Source organism: Canis lupus, chromosome 13, assembly GCF_048164855.1.
Source record: "Canis lupus baileyi chromosome 13, mCanLup2.hap1, whole genome shotgun sequence".
NCBI classification, from domain to species: Eukaryota; Metazoa; Chordata; class Mammalia; order Carnivora; family Canidae; genus Canis; species Canis lupus.
The window spans coordinates 30,507,741-30,533,436 of NC_132850.1; the positions used below are offsets into that span (position 1 = coordinate 30,507,741).

A 25,696-nucleotide genomic window follows, 5' to 3' on the forward strand; every position below is an offset into this window, starting at 1 on the left:
ATTTAAAGATAGGCCTTAAATACCAGTGGGGAGGCGGCAAAGAAAGCAATCTGTAAGAGCAAGGATATTTTTATCTTGCAATTTTTACCAGCGAAGCTTCTGACAGGAAGTATGCTGTGGTTCAATGTAAACAAATGCAAACATTTTAATAAAACTTATACTAACATTGGTGAAATTTCATAAGTAAAATAAAATTTGGAATATACTCTATTAAGATATTTTAATTCCATTACTATTTTCTATTCAGTGGTATTAAAGACACTTAATTTTCTTTTTTATGTTCATGTTTTTCAAATTGTTTTATAGATATTGAATATTTTCTGGGTAAATTTTACAATAAAAATGTTTCCTAACCTTTGCTCCTCCAATGTAATTTTCTGCAGGGGCAAACATTACTACTAATACCAATATTTCCCAGGTCTCTTGATATTTTCAATGCTACTGATATAAATCTTCAGCTTATTATTTGTAATAAATAAATTTAATTATATGCATTTTAGCTAGTTTTAGGGGATTGCTAATTTCTGTCAGTAATTTTTGTTACAAAATAGTTTACTAGCTAACCCATTAGAAAATTTTAAGCAACTTTTTTCACATTACAGAATCAATTTATGAGTGTTTTGGTTACTGATTACCACAAATATCGGTCTGTGGTAATCAGTAAACAAACTTTGTTTATCCTGAACTAACAGTAATCCAGTCTATTAAAGGATAAAAAGGACACATTTGGGGCAAGGTAGCAGGCTAAATATGCCTAACTTTCTTTCCAAAATCAAAAGCACCAATTTATGTAACCAAGTGGGTTGGGGAGAAGTTGGATAGGTGTGAGGGGATTTTAGGGGTTCTAGAATCTCAGGAAGAGGACATGGAGACAATGTAGTGACTTCTGGGTACGAGTTACATTATAGGTGTCTCCTGTAAATTCTTAAAGGACAGAAACTTGTCTTAGACTTCTCTGTGTTATTCAGTACATTTATTGTATGTATTAGGTCCTCAAATTAATATAGTATATCCTCCGTTCATCAGTTATATAATTTACCTTAGTTTATCATTACCTTAAACATATTAATCAGTATGTTTCTTCACATACCTTTTCTTTCACAGGCTTTATTTCTGCCTCATCCACCTTTCTTTCCAGTTGGCTTTCTAGCTTTTTAATTTTCTTTTGGAGTTCTTCAATTAAACTTTGTTTATTATCTATTAGAGGTTTCCCCTGAAATAGAAGACATATTTTTACTTTTTTACGAGTAAAAACTATCAAACAAAATACACAATAAATATTCCAATTATAGAAGTTTCCTGAGGCTATAGCTAACCATCTTGTCTAAATGCACTTTTGATATAGAACATATAGCTGCTTCTGCATTTTAAAGAGGTTACTCTAAAACCACAAAGATGACAGAGGTCACTGAAGGAATTAGCAACATCAATCAAAGTGATCTGAAAGCTAGTTTCAGCAATTATTTATAGATTAAAGTAAAAAGTGGGAATAAACTACTACCTATATGTTTTAAATAAAAGATATGATCACAATTAAATATAAAATCACCTGTAATCCACTGGTTAGTCTTTTAATTTGCCTTTTCAGTTCATCATTCTCTTGATCAATTCCATCTTTCTCTCTAAGCATTTTATTATAGGCTTTTTGTTTTTTTTGCAGTTCATTCGTTAAGTCATTCAAATTATCGCTTAGTGAGTTTTCTCTGTTTTTACTTGTTTTAAGAGCTTCTTTCAATTTTAAAAGATTTTCATTTAAATCATCAATTTGTGACTAAAAGTAAAGAAAGGATTAATTCACAAATCTTCATCAAGTATCAATAAAATAGAATACATCTATTACTTAATAAATAGAAAATGTCAATCTAAGTTATTATTATTAAAATATTCTTAATAATACTTAATAAAAAGGCTTGGTTAATGCTTATTAAATTAAAACATGCTAAAAATAAAGTTTCAAATCTAAATTTTTAAGTTCCCAGGGGAAAAAAAAACCCAACTAAACACCTATCTTCATTTCAAATTAACCAAGTCTACTTTGAGAAAAACAAAATATGATATAATACCCTAAGGCACTTCATCTTCAGCAAATACTCAGAAATAAAATGTTATCAAACAAGCAAATGTTTTGTTATGGCTGAACTAAGTTATTAAAGGGACAAGTACATATGAATGTATATGGTGATGTTTTAAATGCTATGAAGCCTAAGATTAGTATAAAACAAAATCTCTGATTTGTAGTAGTTTCTAAACCATTTTGTAAAAATAAGACATGAAAGGGTAACTCGTAATACTTCACAGTATATCTAAAGCCACTACACAGTAGTTTTCAGCTGTCCCATACAAGAACAGTGATGGAAATGCTAGTACTTAATATGTTTTCTTGGATAAATTACTACAGGCCAAAAGTATTACTAATGACACTAATAAGAAATTAGCAATATTATAATGCACTTAGAAGAAACACATTAGCTGTCCAAGGAGAAGTGAGAAAGGACTTTAAAACCGTGAAGAATTCAGAGAAGATGATGCATCAGGCAAAGAGAAAGGTATTGAAGAAGATATCAACAAAGGGCTATTCCTGTTTATACATTTATTTACTTAATGGATTTTCTTTTAAGATTTTATTTATTTATTCATGAGAGAGGGAGAGAGACACAGACACAGGCAAAGGGAGAAGCAGGCTCCGTACAGGGAGCCCAACATGGGACTCGGTTCCAGGTCCCCAGGATCACGCCCTGGGCAGAAGGCAGCGCTAAACCGCTGAGCCACCCAGGCTGCCCTACTTAATGGATTTTTGCTTTCAACTGTGCTCATAACCTTGGCAGGTACAATGAGAGCTTTAAAAACGCTAAATAGGGACACCTGGCGGGCTCAGGCAGAAGAACACATGACTCTTGATATCAGGGTCGGAGTTCAAGCCACATGATGGGGGTAGAGATTACTAACAAAAAAATAAATGAAAACAAAACAAAACAAAACAAAAAAACCCTAGGCAAAACCAGTCCCTACACAGTTTAATGGTGGTGAAGAGCACATTCAAATAAATTGAGTAAATCAAAATTGCAAACATATAAAAAATCAAAATTACAAACATATAAAAAGTAGATTTTTCACTTCATGCAGAATGTACTATATAAGCTTTGTGTAAAGAAATTTAAAACTCATTATGAAATATATAATGGGTGACAGGCACTGAGGGGGGCAATTGACGGGATGAGCACTGGGTGTTATTCTGTATGTTGGCAAATTGAACACCAATAAAAAATAAATTTATTATTTAAAAAAAAGAAATATATATGTTTTGTAAAAAAAAAAAAAAAATTTTAATCACCAAATCTAATCATTGATCAGATATGAACACAGTAATATACACTGCCAAAAAATTAATAAATAGCTTCAAAAAGGCTTCAGAGTCAGGTAGGTCTATGGATTAAATGTTAAGGACTATATATAACCTCCCTAAACTATTTCAGGGAGAAAAAAAGAAAGCTAATTAACTCATATTATGAATCAGCAAACATTAGAAAATTCTGATAAAGCAAAAGAAATCAAACAAAACAAAGAAATCTATACATCTATTGCACTTATCAATATAGAAACAAAATTCCGAAGTAAAATGTTTCTTAATTCTATTAGGAAGAAGTAGTTAATAATGGCCTATCTTGCTAATCTCCAGGATGATAGTGTGTGAGTACAATAAAGATTCTTAGTGTTCAAAAATGAATGTGTATGTATATATATATATCCATCAATAGTTCATTAGAATAAATTCCCTATTCATTATCAAAATTATCAAAGTAGATCCTCTGCCAATAGCAATTATAAGGAATTTTGTTATACTGATGCATTTGTTATGTTCACCTTTAGCTCTTTTGTATGTCGATCAACAATTTGTTGAACATTGAGATTTGCCTCTTTCTGAGAAGTTGCAGAAATAATACGTTCTTCAGCTGCTGCTGTCATTTCTGCCCTGAGTTCCAAAAGTGCTCGACTAAGTGCCTGAAAGTTATAACATATATACTTTTTTTAAAAAGTAACATTTTATATGAGCAACATGTAATCCAAAAAATAATATGCTTTATAACTTTTAACTATTTTCCTAAAATACCATGTAAGTAAATATAATTCACTAACAGTTCAACTTTTTCAAATGAATTTCCTTTACTAATTGCACTCAATTCTTTCCAAACTGAGTGTGAGACTTCAAAATCTTGACAATAATAATTTTGAGGGCCCAGCATTAAATCAAGCCATTTGTGTGACAAAAACCATCCATTTTGTTTCAATATCCAAGTTTAGATATTTATCTGAATTACTCACTTAGCACATACTTCTGTTTGAAACTAACTGAATTATACAGACAAGGAAAATTATAGGATTAGGAAAAGACTTAAAATTTGCCAATAAATTACATAAAGTGGCACAGAAAAACAGCAGCACCTCCTAAAACAATTGAGTATTAAATTTGAAATAAAGTTTAAAAACTAATACATCACTGATAAGCCACTGACCAACTGCATCTCAAAAAACTGTGACCTCCTTCTTTAAACTTTCTTCCTCACTGTCATATCTCTCTCATATTCCCCCAAATTGTTCAATTATTCACTGTTCAAAATAGCCTTAGTAACAGAAAATCCCAGTTAAAAAAGGAGAGAAAATAACGGGATTAAGATTTCCCCTTACTTCCCATAGATAACTCACAAATCAAACTGATGACAACATAAAAAGATAAACTGGACTACAGATGTACTTAAAAACACCACCAAATGGCTATTTAAAAGAATTATCTTGAAAACTTCTGCTTAATAGACTAAAACAAAGCTCATACTTTTTATTGCAACAGAGAGGTATATGCTACTATCTTGTGCAAGTCTTTTCTCACAACAATCTATTACCACTTGTATTTCCTAAATATTGATAATAGTCTGTTATCACTTACTTTTTGCTGTTTCTCTTTCAAGGCTAACTGGCTCTTTAGCCTTTCTACCAGATTTCTCATTGTAGTTGTTGGAGCTCTTGAATTTGCTTCTTTTTGAGCCTGCAATTCAGATTTTAAATTCTGTGACTCCTTTTGTGAGTGGGCCAGAAGACACCTTAAATCCTCTACTTCTGCTTTCACTTTTTTCACTTCATCTGCATGGTTTTCTTGGAGCCTAATATAAGGAAACACATGTATTTAATGGAGTGACCGCTACAATTAACACTTTGATACAAATTTTACATAGAGCCAACGTTTGGCCCTAAGTATCCCTAAGTATCCGTACAACCTAAGCCTTGCTTCAAATCAAAACAAGGACAATTCTTTGTTGCACTTAACTAACTCTTAAACCTAACGTAAAATAGACTTTTCCTTTTAGTTTGTCTACTATTGTTGGCAAGGACTGTATCAAGTAATTTTTTGGTTCTAAACAATATAATGAATAAATAGCACTTTAAATACTATGTCTCGGGGATCCCTGGTTGGCTCAGCGGTTTGGTGCCTGCCTGTGGCTCAGGGCATGATCCTGGAGTCCCGGGATCAAGTCCTGCATTGGGTTCCCTGCATGGAGCCTGCTTTTCCCTCTGCCTCTGTGTCATAAATAAATAAATTAATAGTCTCTTGCAACATGTGCCAAAAACTGAAGTTACCTCAAATAATCACCAAATTGTGAAAATATGAGGTTTTACTAAAGAAAACACACAGATCTATAATTTTCTAAGACACATTAAAATATACATGTCACTGTGTACACTGAGAATAAAAGTATAATTTTAGTCTAACATGATGTGGTAAGGTACAAGACTACTCAAGTATTTCATGTGACAAAAATTTATATATACCAGGTAATTTCAAAGGATGATTACTTTCTACACCCAGGAATTAGATTAAAAAGCATAAGCAATTTTATATACCAAAACGTGATACAAACTTACACTAAAATAACATCTCATGTATAAAATAATACAGTGGGGAAAAGTAGATTGAAAAGATACCAAATAGGGCATCTTGGTGGCTCAATCAGTTAAGTGTGGATTCCAGCTCTGGTCATGATCTCAGGGTTATGAGATTGAGCCATTACTGGCTCTACGTGGGCATGGAGCTTAAGATTCTCACTCTCTCTCCCGTCACCAACCCCACCCCCCATCCCCATCCCAGCCTCTGCTTGGGCTTAGGCACACACTCTCTCTCATTAAAAAAGAAAAAGAAAAAAAAAAGATAACAAATACTACTGCTGATTCTCTTTTCTTTTAGAGAATAATTTCTTAAAAGTGGTAACTTCTTAATAAAGCAAAAGTGGTGTTGATTTTGTTAGACATCTTGGATACGTTCGTTAAGAATAAAAAGTTCTAAGAACGTCAGAGCTGGAATGGAATTATAAAGTCAAGTCAACTTTCCCATTTTTTCAGATAAGAAATTGAGGTCCAGAGAGATACCTCTGTTAGGTAGAAGCCAGACAAGAGCTGTGGAAGGAATGCCCTGAGGCAGATTCCCAAGTCCCTGAAGCGGAATGATGGAGACATGAGCTGGGGCAAGGTCAGTGATAATAATAAAAAAAAAAAAAACAAAACAAGCTACACATTATAAGCCCAGGAGCTCAACAACCTGACTTTATGGCTTCCAAGGCCTTGGGCCTGACAGAGCAAAAGTCACAGATACAGAACCTGCCCTCTCTCCTTCCACCTCCATTCCAGGGTTACCCCTAGACTCACTATTATATATTTGTATTGTGGGCACAACTTCCTCCCCCTTCCCCCAGAAGGACTGCCAAGATGGTTCTGGTACAAACCTTGTAGGGTCAAAAACCCCCTCCCAACCTGTGGGAGGATTTTCCCAAATGACTGGAAGCGGCCTCCATTAGAGACCATCCCACTTAAGTCACAGCTCCTCCAAGCCCAGAGAAACCCAATAATATCCAATTTCAAAACAACTTGGGAGCCAGTTCCATCTCTTGGAACCTGCCCACTCTACCACCTTCACTTTAAGAAACTGCTTTCTGCTTGCTATTTTTCTTCTGGCTGTCTTATTCAAGTACTGATCCCCACATAAATCTTTTCATGGGAAATCCAAGGATAGAGACCTCCATTTACACAAGGCAGACACTCTCTAGTTCTTAATATTTTTACAGTGATTACAAAATACACAAACTTTAAAACTGTTCTGGTTTTAAAATCTATATTCTGATCAATTTGTTGAGCAATGTTTAGAATCTCTAATATAGAGAATGAAGCAACTGTCACTGATTAATTAAAAACATAATTTTTTCATTTAACAAATATTTACTCATCCTCTATTATATGTGCCAGAAACTGTTATAGGTGTATAAAACAAAAGTTTTATATTTATGTATTACTTTGCAATCTTCAAATTACTTTCACATACAATATTCTTTGGCCTCCATAAAGAAGGAGCCAGGGTAAGTGCTGTCATTTACATTTTACAGATGATTAAATGGATGCTTTAGTTAAAGAGTTTAAAAACGAGGTTCTAGAACAAGAATCTTGAGTTGGCTCTTGCGCCAGACTGACGAGATTCAAATCATGGCTTTTCCATCTCCTAAGGCATGTTCCTGAGCATTCCCGTGGCCTAACTTCCTATGTGAAAAAGGAGAGAATAACCTATGTCATAGTAATCCTGAGGATAAAAATGAGATAATAATATACATGAAGTTTTTAGAACAGTGCATGACACAGCAAATGCTTACCTTTATCCTCACTGTATCATTATTACCATTTGCCTATATTTTATGATACATTCTTAAAGCTTACCGTAATTTGATATTTTCAAATTCTTTGATTTTTAATTCAGTGATTTCTTTTTGTCTCTCTAAATCTTGAGATACTTTCTTTAGTTTGACCAAAAGTGAAGAGAGAGAATCATCTTGTTCTGCTACTGTCTGTTCCATCTCAGCCAGGCGAATAAAATGCTTGTTGGTAGGAACTGGAGTAGGGGATTGTTTTATTAAATCCTAGGAAATATGAACAAATTAGCCATGAGCATGTACCACTCAATGCCATACTTAATCCAAAATTTTGCCTTCTCAAATGATCAAAATATAATACCTAATTTAAAATTTAATGATATTTAATAGCCAATGGAGGCTTAAAGAAGATAAGAAACAGAGATCTTATTTTTTGTATCACAGTCCCAAGTAAAGCATCTCCACGCAGTGGAGAATCAATAAATGTTGACTGAATTCATGATTTAAGGCTCAAGGATGCCAGGATTTGCCCATTTAGAGATGAAAGATATGTCACTTAACACATACAAAAGACAAAGATCAAAGGAAACAAGTATGAATGGAATTCAGAACATAAAAGCCGTTAGATATTGGTAAACTTAAAATGAACACAACTTGAAAAGACAGACTGAGGTCACATCATGTAAGGTTCTGAGTACAGGACTAAGGAATATGAACATAATTTTGTAGGCTGCAGTGGGCTACTAAAGGTGTGGATGTAGGGAGAAAAATGATCAGAGCTATGTTTTTAGATTATTCCAACAACAAAGGTAGGATGGCTACTTTTCCAAAAAAACAAACAAACACGAGAGCTACATTTTCAATTATATGGTCTCAAAAGTCAATAAAGAATAGAATAAAGTTCCCAGAATCTTACCCAAGCTGTTTGTTTGAATTTATTGAGTGAACTATCAGCCTGTAGTTCTAATTTATGATGAAGAATATGAAGGTCTTCCTCATGTTTCTTAACAATTTCTCTTTGTTCCTGTTGACAGCAAATCAAAACTGTATCTTAAATTATGATTTAATTTAAATTAAATTAAAATTAATTTAAAATTAATTTAAAATTCACATTTTAAAGTCTTGAAAATTGTATTACCTTTAATCTTCCAAAACCCTTACGAGATAGGGAAGGACCAATATCTGCGTGTACACACACACACACGCACACGCACGCTCTCCCCCAAGTATGCATTCCCCTAGTACATGTTCAAGTTGATAAATCCAGTCTTAAATCACAACTTACACTTAATATTAAAATAATATGTATCCATCATCTTTTAACTGGTTTCTAAAAAATTTTTGTAAATGTTAGATTTTCCCATCAATGTCCTAGCAAATTGGATTTCCACTGACTACTGGTATGATGGAGTTCATTCTAACTTACTGCCTCATTCTTTTTACCTATAAATTCAACTGATATTTTTCAAAATCCTAACAGTTGCACCATGACAGCTATTCCTGGTTTTCCTGAGGGAAAGAGAGACATATATAAACTGCCAGTTTTACTGACAGATCTGTAATCCAATCATGTGAAAGGTAAAATTCCTAAATAGAATCATTTGAAAGCAAGAAACGAACTACCATTTTAGGGCAGAATTATATTTGGCATTGGCTAAAAAAAACATGGTAATAAATAAAAAGGCACAGCATAATAACATACGTCTCTGGCTTTTTCCAGAAGATGCTGATACTTCTTTAACACTTCTTCCTTCTGATTTAACCTTGCTTGCATATTTGCAATTGTCTGCTGAGCAATTTTCAGTGTATGATGTGATTTTGGTTCTACCTCTTTTCTGCCCAGTTCAGCTATCAGCTTTTCACGTTCTGCAGTGGCAGGCAATCGAAGCCTCAGTTCATTGATTACTTTGTCTCTTGACAGAATATTTTGCTCTGCTAACCGTAAAGCAGATTCTTTTTCTTTTAGTTTCTGCAATGATCAAGTTGTAATAAAATTATTAAAGTCTGTTTTTTTTCTTTTAAAAATGCCTCACCTGAATTTTGGTCAGATTAATTATAAGCAATAACAGGAATTTCACTTTATTTTTCACATAATATTCATACCGATATTATATTGATATTAATAAGGTTCTATTTCTTATATTTCCATGCGACAGCAGTTATCTGCATGCACATTTTACTTATTCAAAAATTATCACGTGTTATAAACTTCACTGTTATGATGAAAATAAAATTTAATTAAGGTACTTTAGCTCTTGTAGTTTTAGAACTAGAAGCGTGTGGCGGTACTAGATTTAGAACGAAAATGTCATAAATCATCCCTTTTATTTTGTTCCATTGACTGTCAGAGCCCTAGACGAGTAGTCCATAAGTCAGTTAAGTTATAAAAATTGGAACTTCAGCGACCTTAGTCAATGAATCACCACTCTACAATATGTAGTTTATTAAAATAAAACAGGAAAAATGTTTACTCTTCAACAAGATTAAGGCAGATATTTTAAATCAAATAACTCAGTGGCAATTCACATAAATGTCAAATCTTACAATTACCAAAAAAAATCTTAGGTTTCCTCAATTGATTAAAAATGTACAGTTTTACTTATGAAATTTTAAAATGCATTTAAAATTACTTCATTTAGATGTAAACCAAAATGCAAGTCATCTTCAGTTTTTATTATTTTCTGTAATTATAACTTACTACTATTGATCAGTGTGCCCAAAAGTGACAAGTAGTGATTAAATGGGCAAGAAATTCAAATTAGCCCTATCCGCTATTCTTTACTGGCTATTAAAAACATTACAGTAGAGTAGAAAAGGAGATTGGAATTAGCAACAGATTCATAATTCTGTGCTTCACCTCTGTTAGAAAATATTTAGAAAATTCAACAATAATACACAAATAAAAATGCAATACAATAATACACAAATAAAAATGCAAATTTTACTAATTACCTCTTCTAGTGATTTACAAGTTGCCCGTGTTTCTAGGATTATTCGAACATTCTCCTTTATTTTTCTTAGAGCAATCTCAAGTTGATTTGGAAGGGGCAAACTAGGGTCTGGCATTGATCCTGTAGCTTCTTCAAACTATTAAGAAATAGCATTAAAAAAAAAAAAGCAGTTACATCATTAAGAAAATATTATTGCAACCATATAATAAGGACATGGTTAAATCCTACTTATATTTGTTTTTTATTGTTGTTGTTGTTTTTTAAAGATTTTATTTATTTATTCATGAGAGACACAGAGACAGAGACGCAGAGACACAGGCAGAGGGAGAAGCAGGCTCCATGCAGCCCATAGGACATAGGACTCAATCCCGGGTCTCCAGGATCAGGCCCTGGACCAAAGGCGGTACTAAACCACTGAGCCACTGGGGCTGCCCCTCTCCCACTTATATTTGAAATATAAGTAAGTAGCAAACAGAATTAATCACTCATACCTTTTGTGCTGCTTTTAGTATTTCATTTTGCTGATGGTCAAAAATGTCAAGTTGACGTTCCAGCTCAACTTCTCTTTGGTCCCACGCCATCTGCCTTTCTTCATGAAACTGTACCAGACACACACAGAGACACTCACCAAGCATATAACAACGGTGTTAATATACATTTTCTTATCTAATCCTCACAACAACCTTTGGGGTCACTATATTCTCAATTTATGGAAAAAAGAAGCAAACTCAGAGAGATTTAAGTAAGTAACTTGCCCAAGATCACAGAAATCGATGATGTGAAGTCAGGATTTCAATCTATCCATGCATCCATCCATAACGTTTAATGACATGTACTATGTGCTCAGCACTCTTCTAGATAACATGACCATTAACAGTGAACAAAACCAAGTCCCTTTCATCATGAAACTTATGTACTTGTCAGGGAGAGACAGTCAATAAATATGTAATATATCAGAGGGTGGTGGGTGCTGGAGAAAAAGGAAGCTAGATAATCCCTATTTAGGGAATCTTGATGGTAGGATTTACAGTTGTATACTGAGTGGCTAGTGAAGGTCCACTGATAAGGTAAGACAGTTGAGCTAAGACTTGGAAGCAATGAAAGCACACACAGTACAGGGATCTGAGCTAGGAACACTCTAGGTGGAAGGAACAACATAATTTCTGAGGCCAGCAAGCATGAGCTTAGTGAATTTCATCTGTTCGACACCAAACTGCCTTCTACTATGCCATCCGTGAAAGCCAGGTGAAACTCATTACTGTGAAAAGTAACTAATATCAAAATAAAAATTAACTAAATTTATTATTCCTTTTAAATTTAAAATCACCATTACAATGTAAGTAAATAATATAAATTTTTGAATGCTTTAAAAATAAGAAAGTCTTTTATAAAAAGAATAATTGGAGTTATACTCAATTAAGAGAATAATGCCATCACTCATGAGATATTCTTACGTTTAATATCTTAGCAACGAAACAGCAAAATAAACATAAAATGAAACCTTGTTTTGCTGCACAATTTCTTCCTCCAGACTGCTGATTGTATGCTCATATTCAGAAATTATATTATTCAAATATTTTATTTCTTCTTTATCCTTGACTAGTTCTCGATTCAGTTTAAGCTCTTGAAGACGAAGTTCTTCTATTTTCATATGCCAATTGATTACCTAAACATTTACAAATAATATGTACAAATGTAAACACTCTCTACGTAAATAAATATTTCTTCATTGCTCCTAATAATTTTAATTGAAATTAATAAATATTCTGTAAGAATTATCCTTTGTTGAGCCACATGGCAAAGTTCATCTAGAACTTTCATAGATTCTTCTAAAAAATATGTGCCGTCTTAACAAAACATTCTTCAAATGTTTCTATAATGTTTACAAATAACTAAAATTAGTATTCACTTAATATATATAAACATTTCGGGATCCCGCTGGGTGGCACAGCGGTTTAGCGCCTGCCTTTGGCCCAGGGCGCGATCTTGGAGACCCGGGATCAAATCCCACATCGGTGTTTAAAGTTCTCTGATAGTATATAATCTAAGCATTTCTACCAAAACCACTGTTTAGAAGAGTCTCATTTTATTTTTACAAATAGATACTCAAATAGCCAAAACTTTTAACTTATATCTACATTAACAACATATAATTGGAATTTTGGTCATATAGTAAACATTTTTCAGATAGCTACATACTAAGAACTTAAAATTACTATGTAACTCTTTTGGAAATACTGAACTGAAATTCAATATTTTACCTTTTGTGCTCCCCTGGCATCCTTTAGAGTGCTTATTAACTCTTCTAGCCCCTTTAACTTTAATTCCATTTCCATCGTTTTGTTCTCCATACTTCTATGCTCTTGCTGAGAATTTTTCATTTCTTGCATTATCTTCAGTTTGTCATTTTGTAATTGAATCATTGTTTTAGAGAACTTTTCCTGTTGTGCCAAGGGTAAAGCTCCACTAAACTGTCGTCGTAGAGACTGAATTGTTTGGCGCAGATGTTTTGCTCTGTTTCTCCCCTCCAAACGGGCATAATAGAGAGCCTGTTCTTTTTCATCAAGTTTCTGCTCTAAGCGCAAATTACAGGCCTCTGTCTTCTGTAGTTTAGATGTAACTGACTCCAACTTACCAAGAGCAGTGGCCTCACTAATTTGAAGAGAGACGATGTGTTGATGCAACTTGGCAATTAGTGCCTTTTCATCAGACTGTGCCTAACATAAAAAAGTACACATTTATAGTCAGTTTCAAGTTTTTCTAGTGACACTTATCATGGATTTAAAAACACAACTTACTAAGTAAGATTTTAAGAAGTGTGGTATATGAGATCCTATAAAAATCTTGCCTCGCTTTAATTCAGCTTTAGTTATATATAATTTTAATTATCAAAAACTTTGTTAAAGAAAAAAACCCAAACTCAAACATATTTAAAATCCAAATCTGGCATCTAACTAAATAACGGTTGGCATATTACTGTTTTTTTTTCAACTTCCATATGCAAATGACAATATTAGTGTAACATGAATGTGGACAATTTTTTTATCCTAGAAAAGTTTATATTGGGAGAATATGTGTGTGAGAGTTACATATTAATAAAAGAAAAAATACTGTTATGAAGGACTATTTCTCCTCAGGTCTTAACTTTGACTTGTGGCCAGCACAATGTGTTTGTAGGTATTTAAATGCTTTTCTCTATCATGAATGATATTTCAAATTAAAAAGTTTTTCTAATCAGTTTACAGTGAACAAGAATAGGAGCCTCTCTTTGACATACCCTCAGATTGAAACTGTAAAATCATCCAATATATAATGTGAATTTAGGAAAAGGGAAAAAAAAATCTATTTAGAAGAGCCAATGCTATGCATACCTGATAGTCTAACAGTTGCATTCTGACAGATTCTACTTCCTTTTCCCTGGACTGTTGCTGTGCCTTCAAAATTTCAACTTGTCTTTTGGCAATATCAGAAATCTCTCTCAGTCTAGAAGGTGAAAAGATACCTCAGGAAAAATTAGGTACATCTTCTAACTAAATACCAGTATTCCAGTTTTCTAGACTCTTGGAAAAGCTGCTAATCTCCAGCATCTCTTTTTTTTTAAAGATTTTATTTATTTATTCATGATAGACATACACACACACACACACACACACACACACACACACACACAGAGTATTCCAGTTTTCTAGACTCTTGGAAAAGCTGCTAATCTCCAGCATCTCTTTTTTTTAAAGATTTTATTTATTTATTCATGATAGACACACACACACACACACACACACACACACACACAGAGGCCTGACGCAGGACTCGATCCCGGGACTCCAGGATGGTGCCCCAGGCCAAAGGCAGGCACCAAACCACTGAGCCACCCAGGGATCCCCGTCCAGCATCTCTTCTTAGCATCAAATACTAAAGTAAAATTTCCTCAACTGTTTCATGTAATGTAATTTCATGAGAGGTTAACATGTTCTGTTAAAAAACTTCATTCCCAAGATCCTTCCCTTGAAAATTCCTAATACAGAGTATTGTATGAAGTGTTCTGAGAAGTTCTAAAGCAAAAATTTATCTCAAATTACATATATACAGCATTTTCCAAATCTACATGGCCACAGAACTTCTCTCCCACACTTTTAACATGAGATGCTTATTATCCTAGCTTGGTAGAGCTAGAATAGGTAATAAGTAGGTTTATTTGAATAATTGTACAGTCAAGAATACAGAAATTTAAGATTCCTAAGTTCCCTAGATGAATTAATATATGTTTTAAGTTACAAGCTATCAGAAATATGAAAAAAATATTATATGCTTACTACAATTTTTCTTAAAGATTTTATTTATTTATTTGAGAGAGAGCAAGAGAGAACACAAGCAGAGGTAGCAGCAGAGGGAGGAACAGCAGGCTTCCTGCTAAGCAGGGAGCCCCATGTGAGGCTGGATCTCAGGACCCTGGAATCATGACCTGAGCGGAAGGCATTGCTTAACCAACTGAGCCACCCAGGGACTCCCTGCTTACTACAATTTAAAAAAATGGGAGAAGCCTGATGGTAAATTATTAAATTTCCTACAAAACTACTATTATAAGATCACAGAGGGAAAGTAAAATGTATTTTACTTTGGGCAAGAATAATTTTAACTCACTGTCAGATAAGTCGGGTTTCCTCACATTGATTAGAAAGTCTCATTGCCAGTTACATGTGTTTTAAAAGGGACACCTGGGTGGCTCAACAGTTGACCATCTACCTTTGGCTCAGGGCGTGATCCTGGGTCCCGGGATCGAGTCCCACATCGGGCTCCCTGCAAGGAGCCTGCTTCTCCCTCTGCCTGTGTCTCTGCCTCTCTGTGTCTCTCATGAATAAATAAATAAAACCTTGAAAAAAACATATGCTTTAAAAATTAAAATATGATAAAATGAATACTTATAAATTATTTTTCTTCAAAAGATGAAGTCTATGAGGTAAGAGGAAGAAAAAATAAATGGAGTCCTTCACAATGAAATGGGCTGAGAACAACAGACATTCCAAGGGCTATCAAGGCTCCAAAAAATAACCTTATAATGAGCAAGCCATAAAATCATTTTTACAAATAGTTATTTGGGCTTGACAGAATAACTTATGGCTCCTATTACCTTTCTACTGAATTGACACAAAAATTAGCCAGGAGAATGAATACACAGCATCAACCTGGCACACAGTATTAATTTCTTACATATATTTTTTGTTCCAAGTAAATAAATTATTTTCACATGTAAAATAAAAATCATATTATGTTAGGATTATTAAGTGTGATTATAGGAAAAAAATCAATAAATAATTGTTTTTAAAAATGTGATTATAGGAGTTAATACATTTAATACCTAGCAGAGTACACAGTACTTAATGTCAATTGGATGGCTCAGTTGGTTAAACATCTGACTCTGATTTCAGCTCAGGTATGATCTCAGAGTTGTGAGATCGAGCCCTGCATTCGGCTCTGTGCTCGGTGTGGAGTCTGCTTGAGATTCTCTTCGTCCGTCTCCCTCTGCCCCTACCCCTGTTCATACTTTCTAAATTAATCAATCAATCTTTAAAAATATATATATATATACATTTTATTCTAACATATGCCAACTATCATCTGAGCTCTCAGCAAGCCATATTCTTTTCATTGGTGGAGGGTCTTCCCTTAATGTTGATGATGGCTCGTGATTGATCAGGATAGTGATTGTTTATATAAAGTTGGAGTGGCTGTGGCAATTTCAATAATATATTCATTTTGTTTATGTTATTCCAGTATAGTTAACATACAGTGTTATACTAGTTTCAGGTGTATAATATAGTGATTCAACACCTCCATATCACATCCAGTGCTCATCACAAGTGCACTCCTTAATCCCTTCATCACCAACTTCACCCATTCTCTCTACCCATCTCCTCTCTGGTAACCATCAATTTGTTCTCTATATGAAGTGTCTGTTTCTTGGTTTGTCTTTATCTTTTTTTCCATTGTTCAGTTTGTTTGGTTTCTTAAATTCTACATGACTGAAACCATATGGTATTTGTTTTTCTGTGACCTACTTATTTCACTCAACATTATACTCTCTACCTCCAACCATGTCATTGCAAATAGCAAGATTCCATTTTTTTATGACTAGTAGTCCAATTATTGTAATATTATTCCACATACCATTTCTTTATCTACTCTTCTATCAATGGAAACTAGGCTGCTTCCATAATTTGGCTATTGTAAATAATGCTGCTATAAACATGGAGGTACATGTATCCCTTTGAATTAGCATTTTTGTATTTCTGGGGTAAATACCTAGTAGTACTATTACTGAATCATAGGGCAGTTCTAGTTTTAACTTTCTGATAAAACTCCATGCTGTTTTCCACCAGTTTGCATTCCCACCAAAAGTGCAAGAGGGTTTCTTTTTCTCCACATCCTTGCCAATGTTTTGTGTGTGTGTGTGTGTGTGTGTGTGTGTTTTATTTTAGCATTCTAGCAGGTGTAAAGTGGTATCTCATTGTAGATTTGACTAGCATTTCTTTGATGATCAGTGATGCTCAGCATCTTTTCATGTATCTGCTGGCCACCTGGATATCTTCTTTGGAGAAATGCCTGTTCATTTCTTTTTCCCATTTCTAATCAGATTATTTGTTCTCTGGGTATTGAGTTGTGTAAGTCCTTCATATATTTTGGATATTAACCCTTTATCAGATATAAGAAACTTAAGTTTAAATAAATTAAATGACCACTACTCTTTCCTCCAAAAAATAATGTTAGTATGTGGAAGAACTAAGCTGCATAGGGTGTTGATTTCAGATTCAGTGTTTTATGCAATACTATTCCTGAATTCTGAAAAATATCAATCTTGAGAAATTATTTCCTCTTCAATATTATTATTTATGCCTGTTAAAATTAATCTTGTTAATATTGAACTTGTTCTTACAAAAAACAAAAATAAAAACTACAACCAGGGCAGCCCCAGTGGCCCAGTGGTTTAGCACTGCCTTTGGCCCGGGGTGTGATCCTGGAGACCTGGGATCGAGTTCCACAACATCGGGCTCCCTGCATGAAGCCTGCTTCTCCCTCTGCCTGTGTCTCTGCCTATCTCTCTGTGTGTCTCTCATGAATAAATAAAATCTTAAAAAAAAAAAAAAAAAAAAAAAAAAAACTACTACCAGTATCAATTCCATGAAGAGTATTACCTCAAACCACTATAATTAGTTTTCTTAAAGACAAATTAGACATACTTAATAAGTGAAAAGTCTGCATGCACTTACTTTGACACTTCAACTTTTAGTTCCATTTCGCTCTTCTCTAATTCTAGAATCCGTTGCCTATCAGCATCACTTACTGTCTTGCTTACACTATCAGCTAATTCATCTCTTAACATCTGTTCCACCTTCTGTGCTTCCAAATTGATTTTGGTGAGCTAAGAAAAAGTAACAAAAAAAAAAAAAGTTCAGCTATATCAGCTTTTGGTGAGGTTTTCTCTTTCAATTTAGCTTTTACCATACCGCAGTTCTCTTTACTTGACATTAGTCCGGATACTGAATTGGGTGTGATGAAATATTAAGAATAAATTGTAGAAAGTAAAGAGAGTCAAGAACAGGTCATAAAAACTCTGAATATATGCCAACTCATCAAAATAACTTAGATTACTCACAGTCTAGTATTTGAATCTCTTATTTTCTTAAATTTGTCTGAAATGCAGTATATGCATTACACTTTAGCTATACCACCTATAAATAAATTTGAATGAGTTAATAAAATCTTAATATATACCTAGTGACTCAGTTAAACAAAATGACATACATTTATTTGAAATATATACTAATTCTGAAAGTAAACATTATAGGAGTGCTACTTCATCATTAATTGTTGAATATTTGCAAACTATATTTATGCCAGCCAATTTAATATTTCTGACCATATCAAAAAAAGTATAAAACTTACTAAAATGTAAAGTCCTGACAGCAGAGATTACTGTCTATTTTGTTTCCTCTCCTAACACCAGCCCCCATACACTGCCTGGCATGTACCTGGCATTCAATAAACAGATGGTAGTGGAAGGCAGTATCATTAGTAAACAAATAATATCTTTTTGCATTAAATCTAATGTAATGCTGATGGGAAATAACTCATTTAAAGAAATACCTGCTTTCTTTTTAAACATGTCAGATTTAAAAAAACATTTTTTATTTATGCTTTACATATAAGACAAGCACTACACTAATGTTACTTCAAAAATACAAACTAATCTCTCACAAAATACAATGACTAATGTGACTAATTCCTTACACTAATTACATGATAAAATTATATCAAACCTCAGCAAATTTGGTTTCCAATTCAAAATTACGTTCTTCCACTTGCTTTAATGAAGTCCTTACATGCTCATACATTTTTTGAGAATGTTCAGCCCGCTGCCTTTCATTTAATTCCTTCATCTCCAGCATAGTGATTGTTTTTGAAATAGAAACAATTTCACTGTTGGTTATTGATTTCTTTGCCTTATCCATGTTTGATTCATTTCCTATATGCAACAATACTAAGTCAATCTCAAGCTGTTATAAAAATTATATCCTAAATACTTTAGCCATTATATACAAGGATGCAATAATATGGTTTCATGGAAAACACGTTAGTCTTATGAATTATGACAGACTTGGATTCCAGACTTAGCTCTACACCTCTTTGGATACTGCCTATCCCATTTCATCTCTCTAGAACTTACATTCTTCACCAAATGATAATAAAAATTATTCATCATAGAAATTTAGAAATTTCTATAGGGAATACAGCACCTATTAAGGAGAGACAGGAAATGAACGGAGAACTTACCACAACTGTATGTAATACCCTTTTTTTTATAGTTTAAAAAAGTTTAAATGATACCTTCTTTCATGTAGAAGCTGCATGGAAGTCAATTCACTTTTTTTTTTTTTTTAGTCAATTCACTTTTAATCTCTTGATGAATTAAAATTTGTATTTCTAAAAGTAGCTTATTTTAAATAGTTAGGCCCAGTGTTAGGCTTCATCAAACTACTACACGTCCCAATTACCAATTTTAAAAGTAGCTCTATTTTGTAACAGAAACCTTGAATAGCATTAGAGCTCTTTAGAAAACAAACATACAAAAACACTTTATCCAAAGGAGCAAATTTATTTGAAAATTTGAAAATTGTACTTTAACAATGCTAGTAAGATAAAAAATTATTTACATGCCATAAACTAGGATAACCATTTGAAAAACCCTAGCAGGAGCCAGAAAGATTTTAATATCCTGTGAGACAGTAATATCTCTGTTAGATATACCTGAAGATGTTCACTGCAACACTAGAAGCAATAGCAAAAATAAGAAAATCTATTGATTTAATCACTCACGCAGTAAGATACTGCATGACTATTTGTACATATAAGAACGATAAATAAAACAAGTATTTTGACATCTACTAAATGAATACAGTATATAATGTTATAAAGTATATATATTTTTTTCCATTAGCGTCAAACTTACATTTTGTTTATTTATTTTTATGTTTTTATTTAAATTCCAGTTAGTTAACATACAGTGTAATATTAGTTTCAGGTGTACAACACCATGATTCAACCCTTCCATACAAGACCTGGTGCTCTTGTAAACATGTATAAGGTAATACAGAAAATAATATAATAGTGAAACTATGGGCTATATAAATTCTTTTCAAAATTTTTATGTTTTATGGTGACCTGTTAATTTAAATATATCAAATGATGCATTCCTAATACATCTTCACACATAGTGAAAAACTTCTAATATTACTATTAAGATGAAGGTTTTTATAAATTATCACCAGTGTTGATTGTTAAATGGTTCGAAATACCTCATGCTTAGTCATAATTTTTTAACATATATGAGAACAAATCTATTTAAATAACTAAAAACCAAATTTTGGTAGAGATTAGCACAAGATATTACTTGTCAACTGCCTGCTAAATTAAACTGTTAGGCAGAGTTCATTTTAATATCAAAATACTTTCTTTTCACCTGATATAGGAGAGGAACTATAAATGAAAAATATTCACTATTAGATTTTCATCACTTTATATTATCAGAGTCATAATACTTACCTAATTTGGTTTCTTGCTCCCAGGCTTGTTCAATAGTGTGAAGTTTTTCCTTGGTAATCTCCAGCTCTTTATTTATAGACTCCATTTGTTCTTTTAGGGATGAATTTTCACACTGAATAAAACAGAAACATCACTGAGAAACTACACTGTAATTCAGGCTAATATCATAATGATATTGTCTTAACTTTATATAATATCTCCTACAATTCACAATCTGTTTTTTTTTTTAAAGAAAATTAGGAGAACATACACACATGTATGCATACACACATACATATAGAAAATAATATTTTAAGATAACCACCAAGATCTCGTGTATCCAGTCTGGGGCTTCTGAGCATAAGCTTCTGGCATGTGCATTTTTGGCCAAGCTGGAATGCTTCAAGTCTCATGACCTTCACAGTGAAGGTTGCTCACTTCCCTCTTTCACACAAATAGCTACTAAGCATCCCTAGCATGCCATCAGTGACAGGTCCTGCTTGTCATAGTGAAAAGAAATAAAATTCTGGCCTTCACAGGCCTCACCATTTGGTGCCTGTAGGTCTGTGTGTATAGCAGGAATTAGGGAGAGTGTGCAAGGCAGCAGACAGTGAACAGGTAAGCAAACAAAACAATCATTGAAAATGTAAATATTTAGAAAGAAACAATATGGACCCAGAGGAAATAAAAGGAGCCATCTCAAGATAGAATGGTTAAATATGGTATTATCTACTGAAGAGGTGGTATTTAAGCTGAAAGCTAAGGTATTAGGAGGAGCCGGTCTTGACAAAAAAGCAGCCAGGGGAAGAGCTGAGGTACTGACAAATTCCGATCCAGGTCTGAGTTTGCGGTGTGAGAGGACTGGAGCACAGTCAGCAAACCTAAGAGTGAAGAGTAGCATGAGGCAAAACTGGGGAGATAATAGGGTAATAGGGGGCCATACGGGGCCAGAAAGGGGATGTCAAGATAAGGAACTGGAATTTAATTTAATATATAATAGGAAATCATTGAGAGATTTTAGGGAGGAAGTTTCTAAACAATCATCCTGAAGGCAACGTAGAGAATAAATAAAGGGGTACACGGGGAAATCAGAAATTAGGAAGATATTGTCCAGCCCCGATGAATAGGGTCCTAGCAATGACGATGGAGAAAAGAGGACACATGAATGAATTACATTTGGGAAATAAAAACAACGGGGGAGAGGAATGACTAGAAAGCAACTCTAAGGTGTCTGCCTTCCCCGAGCAGGCAACAGTAGCACATATTTAAACAGGAAAGATTATGAAAGGAACAGACATCAGGAGTTCATCTTGGATATGCTCAATTTGAGATCCCCTTGAAATAGGAGTTGTAAAGTAAATCATTCCACTACACCATTGAGAAGTCAGGCTGGACTCATAAATGTAGGAGCTGGCCCATCAATTTAATACGGCCATTTATTCTTTTTTTGAACAAACAGGACGCTTACGATATGCTGGGTATCCAAAGCCCTGGGCTTTATTGATAAACAAATTCTATCTTAGAATTTGTGTTTTAGAGGTTGTAGTTGGAAAAGAAGCCAATATATAACACAATGTCAGGTAATATGTGTTATGAAGAATAATAAAAAAGGGTAATGAGGTTTTCTTTAAAGAAGATATTATAATAAAAAGAAAAAAGCAAGGTAAGGGAATAAAACATGACTTTCTGGTAACACGCACAATTACAACCCAGTCTAGGTAGTATAAATACACAGGAAAACAACGAAAGATGGATTAGAGTGTTCTAAACATCTTTTTTTCCCCTTTTTTTCTTTTACTTCCAGACTTTCAAGGAAAACTTCGGTTTGGTTCCAGATCCTATTTTCACCCCCCTGCCTTTGGCCCCACATAATGTGCTTTTACACCCTCCTCTCCAATCTTCAGTCATTCTCTCCCTATTCACTCTAAATTTTCTTTTCCTCTCCCCTCAAACTTCATTGGTCTCCTTTATTAAAAAAAAAAAAGTTGATTAAACAAATCTTCCTCTCAATCCTATGTCAAACCATATCTTTTTATCTTTTCTTCTGTCATCGAATTTCTAGGTTTTCTATTGTCTTAGGACTCATTTGGTTTTTGCATTTCCCTTTCACCCACTCTCTTTGTATTCTGAAAGTTGATTTTCATCACCTTTACTATCAAGACCTTCACCCTTGAAGGCACAATAGGGGCACCTGGGTCGCTAAGTGGTTGAGCATCTGCCTTTGGCTCCGGGCGTGATCCCTGGTCCAGGGATCCAGTCCCGTACTGGGCTCCCTGCAGGGAGCCTACTTCTCCCTCTGCCTATGTCTCTGTCTCTCTCTCTGTGTTTCTCATGAATAAATAAATAAAATCTTAAAAAAAAAAAAAAAAAAAAGAAAGAAAGAAAGAAAGAAAGAAAGAAATACATCAATGATTTCCTAATCACCATATCTGGTGATCTTTGCACCACAGCTCTACCCATTAATCACTCTCTCAAGGTCAACATTTATTAGCTTCAAATTAGCTTCAACTGTGTACCACACAGGAGGCACTAAACACACAAAATGAATTAAGTGGAGTTCCTGATATCAAGAAGCTTCTATTTTAGTTCGGGACACAGACATATCAATACTGATAGTATGATGTGACATAAACAGCTGAACTAGATACAAGATAGAGAACTAATATACAGAGGGACTTGGTGCTATAAAGAAATTTCTGAAAAAAAAAGATAATATCTGAACAGTTTTAAGCATGAATAGAAATTCACTGAGCACATAAGCTGAGAGAGTGGGAAGGACCTTCTAGACAAGGAAAATGCATGGTATGAAAGAACATAAAATAAAAAACAAGGTACTCCAGAAAACTGGTAGTTCAGTTTCAAAAACATTAATTGTAAAAGTATTTAGAGCCTCACAGGAGATGACATGAGGTTAGTGGGGGCTAATCACAAAAGGAATTTGACTTTCATTCTTTAAGTGACTAGCAGCTGTTGATAGGTTTGAAGCAGGGCAGTACATGGTCAGCTTCATGTTTAGAATGATCATCGTGGTGGCAGTAAGAAGCAGCTAACACAGAAGATAGAGATATGAGTCATGGCTACCACAATATACATCATAAAGACATTGCCAACAGGGATAAATATATATTCAGAATTATAATTAAGATGTGAGAAGGAGAGGAAGGGATATGATACAAATGGAAATTTAAAAAATTTTATAGACAGATGAAAAATATTCTTTGGAAAAATAAATAAAAGTTTAAAACTACTTAAAGTTATCTATCTAACACATTTCTTACATAGGATTTTCAAATGCTTCAGAGGAAGAGGGCAAAGGACATGAAAGGGAAAAAACACATTACCACATCTAAATATTCAAAATTTTCTATAAAATTAACATAATCATCTCTTTAGCAAACACAGTAAAAAGTAAACTGATCATGATTACTTATGGTTAGTATTAGTAAACAACTCAGATAATTTTGTAGGAGTCATTAAAAATCTATTTAAAATAAAGTTTGGGTGTTTTAATGATTGTGTCCCTATACACAAGTACAATTTATGAAGCCAACAAAATTAGACCTCATTCCACTCCTGGGAGAGGATCACAAAAGAGAGTAAATTAAGTCAAAAGACATAAGGCCCTATTTCTGAGGAGGAAGATGAATGAATCAGGAGTAGGAGTTTTGCCTACTGTTAAAGGTGTGGAAGTGAAGTGGCTAAAAGACAACTACAGAGGGCTCGGGGCCATATTCACATACTATTTGAATGACACTTATGATACCCATTTTTCTTATATGTACAATAAGAAAGGATGAGAATTTCCAGAGCTTATTCATGGTCCAGGAAGAGCCATTCTCAGCTACGTCATCCCAAGGAACATAATAAACCAAGGACTATGAGAAAATAATTTGCAGTAGATTCAGGAAGAAGAGAAAGGGGATGGGTACTTAATGATGCTTCCTCTTTTCGTTACAATTTCCCTATCTGGTTCACACCGCTCTTGCTTTTTTAAGTGCCTGGAGAAGAGGCTTGGTTCAATAAAATTTACGCAAGTGGGCCAAAGGAGGATGATATAGGATGAAGTCATCCAGAAGTCATTCTGCACCTACTGGTATCCCCCAAGAAGAACAGCTAATATTGCAAGGTTCAAGGATCACATACACTTACCTCTAAGTGTTCCAAGTTACTTGTTCTTTGAACCAGCATGTTATCTTTTTGCAAGACGTCCCTGTACTTCGCGGTCAACTCATTGTATTGTTTATTGGCCAATTCTAGTTCAGACAAAGAAACACTATTATCTATAACTTTTTGGAGAGCTGCAATCTTGAAAATGGCCATTTCCTATGTAAATAAGGATACATTGAGTTAAGTTGGTGTATTTTTTTCTGGTGAAGCACTAGCCACTTTAGAGAAGGATAAGATAATACAGCTAAAAGCAAAACAGATTTTAGAATCATTTTTTAAAAAGGATTTCTCATGTATTAAAAATATTACAATAATTATTAATTTTTTCATATAAGAAATCATTATTTAGAAATTTTAAATCATAATAAAATAAAGGGAATCTTTCAGAACTATGACAGTAAAATAAAATTCAATTGATTTCAGAAAAGCATAATACACAGTAGCAAGAAAATATATCACTCAGAATGTATCCCCGGATGGCTTTTCTAAATTTCATAAGATTGAAAACAATTTGCCTTTAGTTAGCTGAAAGGCAAAATTAGCATTATCACATTACAATTTAGCTATTTCTACTTATTAGAGTTACACAGACTAGCTTTGTAAGAGGGAAAACCTTTTGTTCCCATGAAGAAACAAGACTTAATTAGAAAAAATTTCTCTCAATCATAGCTATATAATATAAAAATATAAATACTCTTTAATTTTATATAATTGAAAATTTATGTTTATAAAATGTAATATAAAATGAATGTATGTTTATAAAAATGTAATATAAAATAAAATATAAAATAAATACATGAAAGACTGTTACTTGTTTTATGT

General features: G+C 33.6%; 2 protein-coding genes across 6 annotated transcripts in view; one reads left to right on the forward strand and one right to left on the reverse strand.

Moving 5' to 3' along the window:
* Positions 1 to 25,696, forward strand: part of RLIG1 (RNA 5'-phosphate and 3'-OH ligase 1) — a 75,219-nt gene that overhangs the window by 36,284 nt on the left and 13,239 nt on the right. Inside the window, exon 8 of one of the 3 annotated variants that reach the window (XM_072773011.1) lies at positions 22,512 to 22,652. The exons of 1 other annotated variant lie outside the window; for it this stretch is intronic. In XM_072773011.1, coding sequence (XP_072629112.1) covers positions 22,512 to 22,635 — 124 coding nt within the window. In that variant the 3' untranslated portion in view covers positions 22,636 to 22,652. Of the gene's footprint in view, positions 1 to 6,387; positions 6,426 to 22,511; positions 22,653 to 25,696 lie in introns of those variants that run through there. One more of the 3 variants, XM_072773014.1, reaches the window with a different exon arrangement.
* The window catches only part of CEP290 (centrosomal protein 290), an 87,016-nt gene that overhangs the window by 24,753 nt on the left and 36,567 nt on the right, over positions 1 to 25,696 (reverse strand). For all 3 annotated transcript variants that reach the window (XM_072772989.1, XM_072772988.1, XM_072772990.1), the window contains exons 25-40: positions 24,857 to 25,030; positions 20,729 to 20,840; positions 18,946 to 19,151; positions 17,896 to 18,047; positions 14,002 to 14,113; positions 12,892 to 13,347; positions 12,132 to 12,296; positions 11,122 to 11,229; positions 10,632 to 10,766; positions 9,382 to 9,648; positions 8,596 to 8,703; positions 7,747 to 7,946; positions 4,940 to 5,153; positions 3,862 to 3,999; positions 1,550 to 1,771; positions 1,091 to 1,213 (exon numbers count right to left, since the gene is read on the reverse strand). In XM_072772989.1, the coding sequence (XP_072629090.1) occupies positions 1,091 to 1,213; positions 1,550 to 1,771; positions 3,862 to 3,999; positions 4,940 to 5,153; positions 7,747 to 7,946; positions 8,596 to 8,703; positions 9,382 to 9,648; positions 10,632 to 10,766; positions 11,122 to 11,229; positions 12,132 to 12,296; positions 12,892 to 13,347; positions 14,002 to 14,113; positions 17,896 to 18,047; positions 18,946 to 19,151; positions 20,729 to 20,840; positions 24,857 to 25,030 (2,892 nt within the window). The remainder of the gene's footprint in view (positions 1 to 1,090; positions 1,214 to 1,549; positions 1,772 to 3,861; positions 4,000 to 4,939; positions 5,154 to 7,746; positions 7,947 to 8,595; positions 8,704 to 9,381; positions 9,649 to 10,631; positions 10,767 to 11,121; positions 11,230 to 12,131; positions 12,297 to 12,891; positions 13,348 to 14,001; positions 14,114 to 17,895; positions 18,048 to 18,945; positions 19,152 to 20,728; positions 20,841 to 24,856; positions 25,031 to 25,696) is intronic.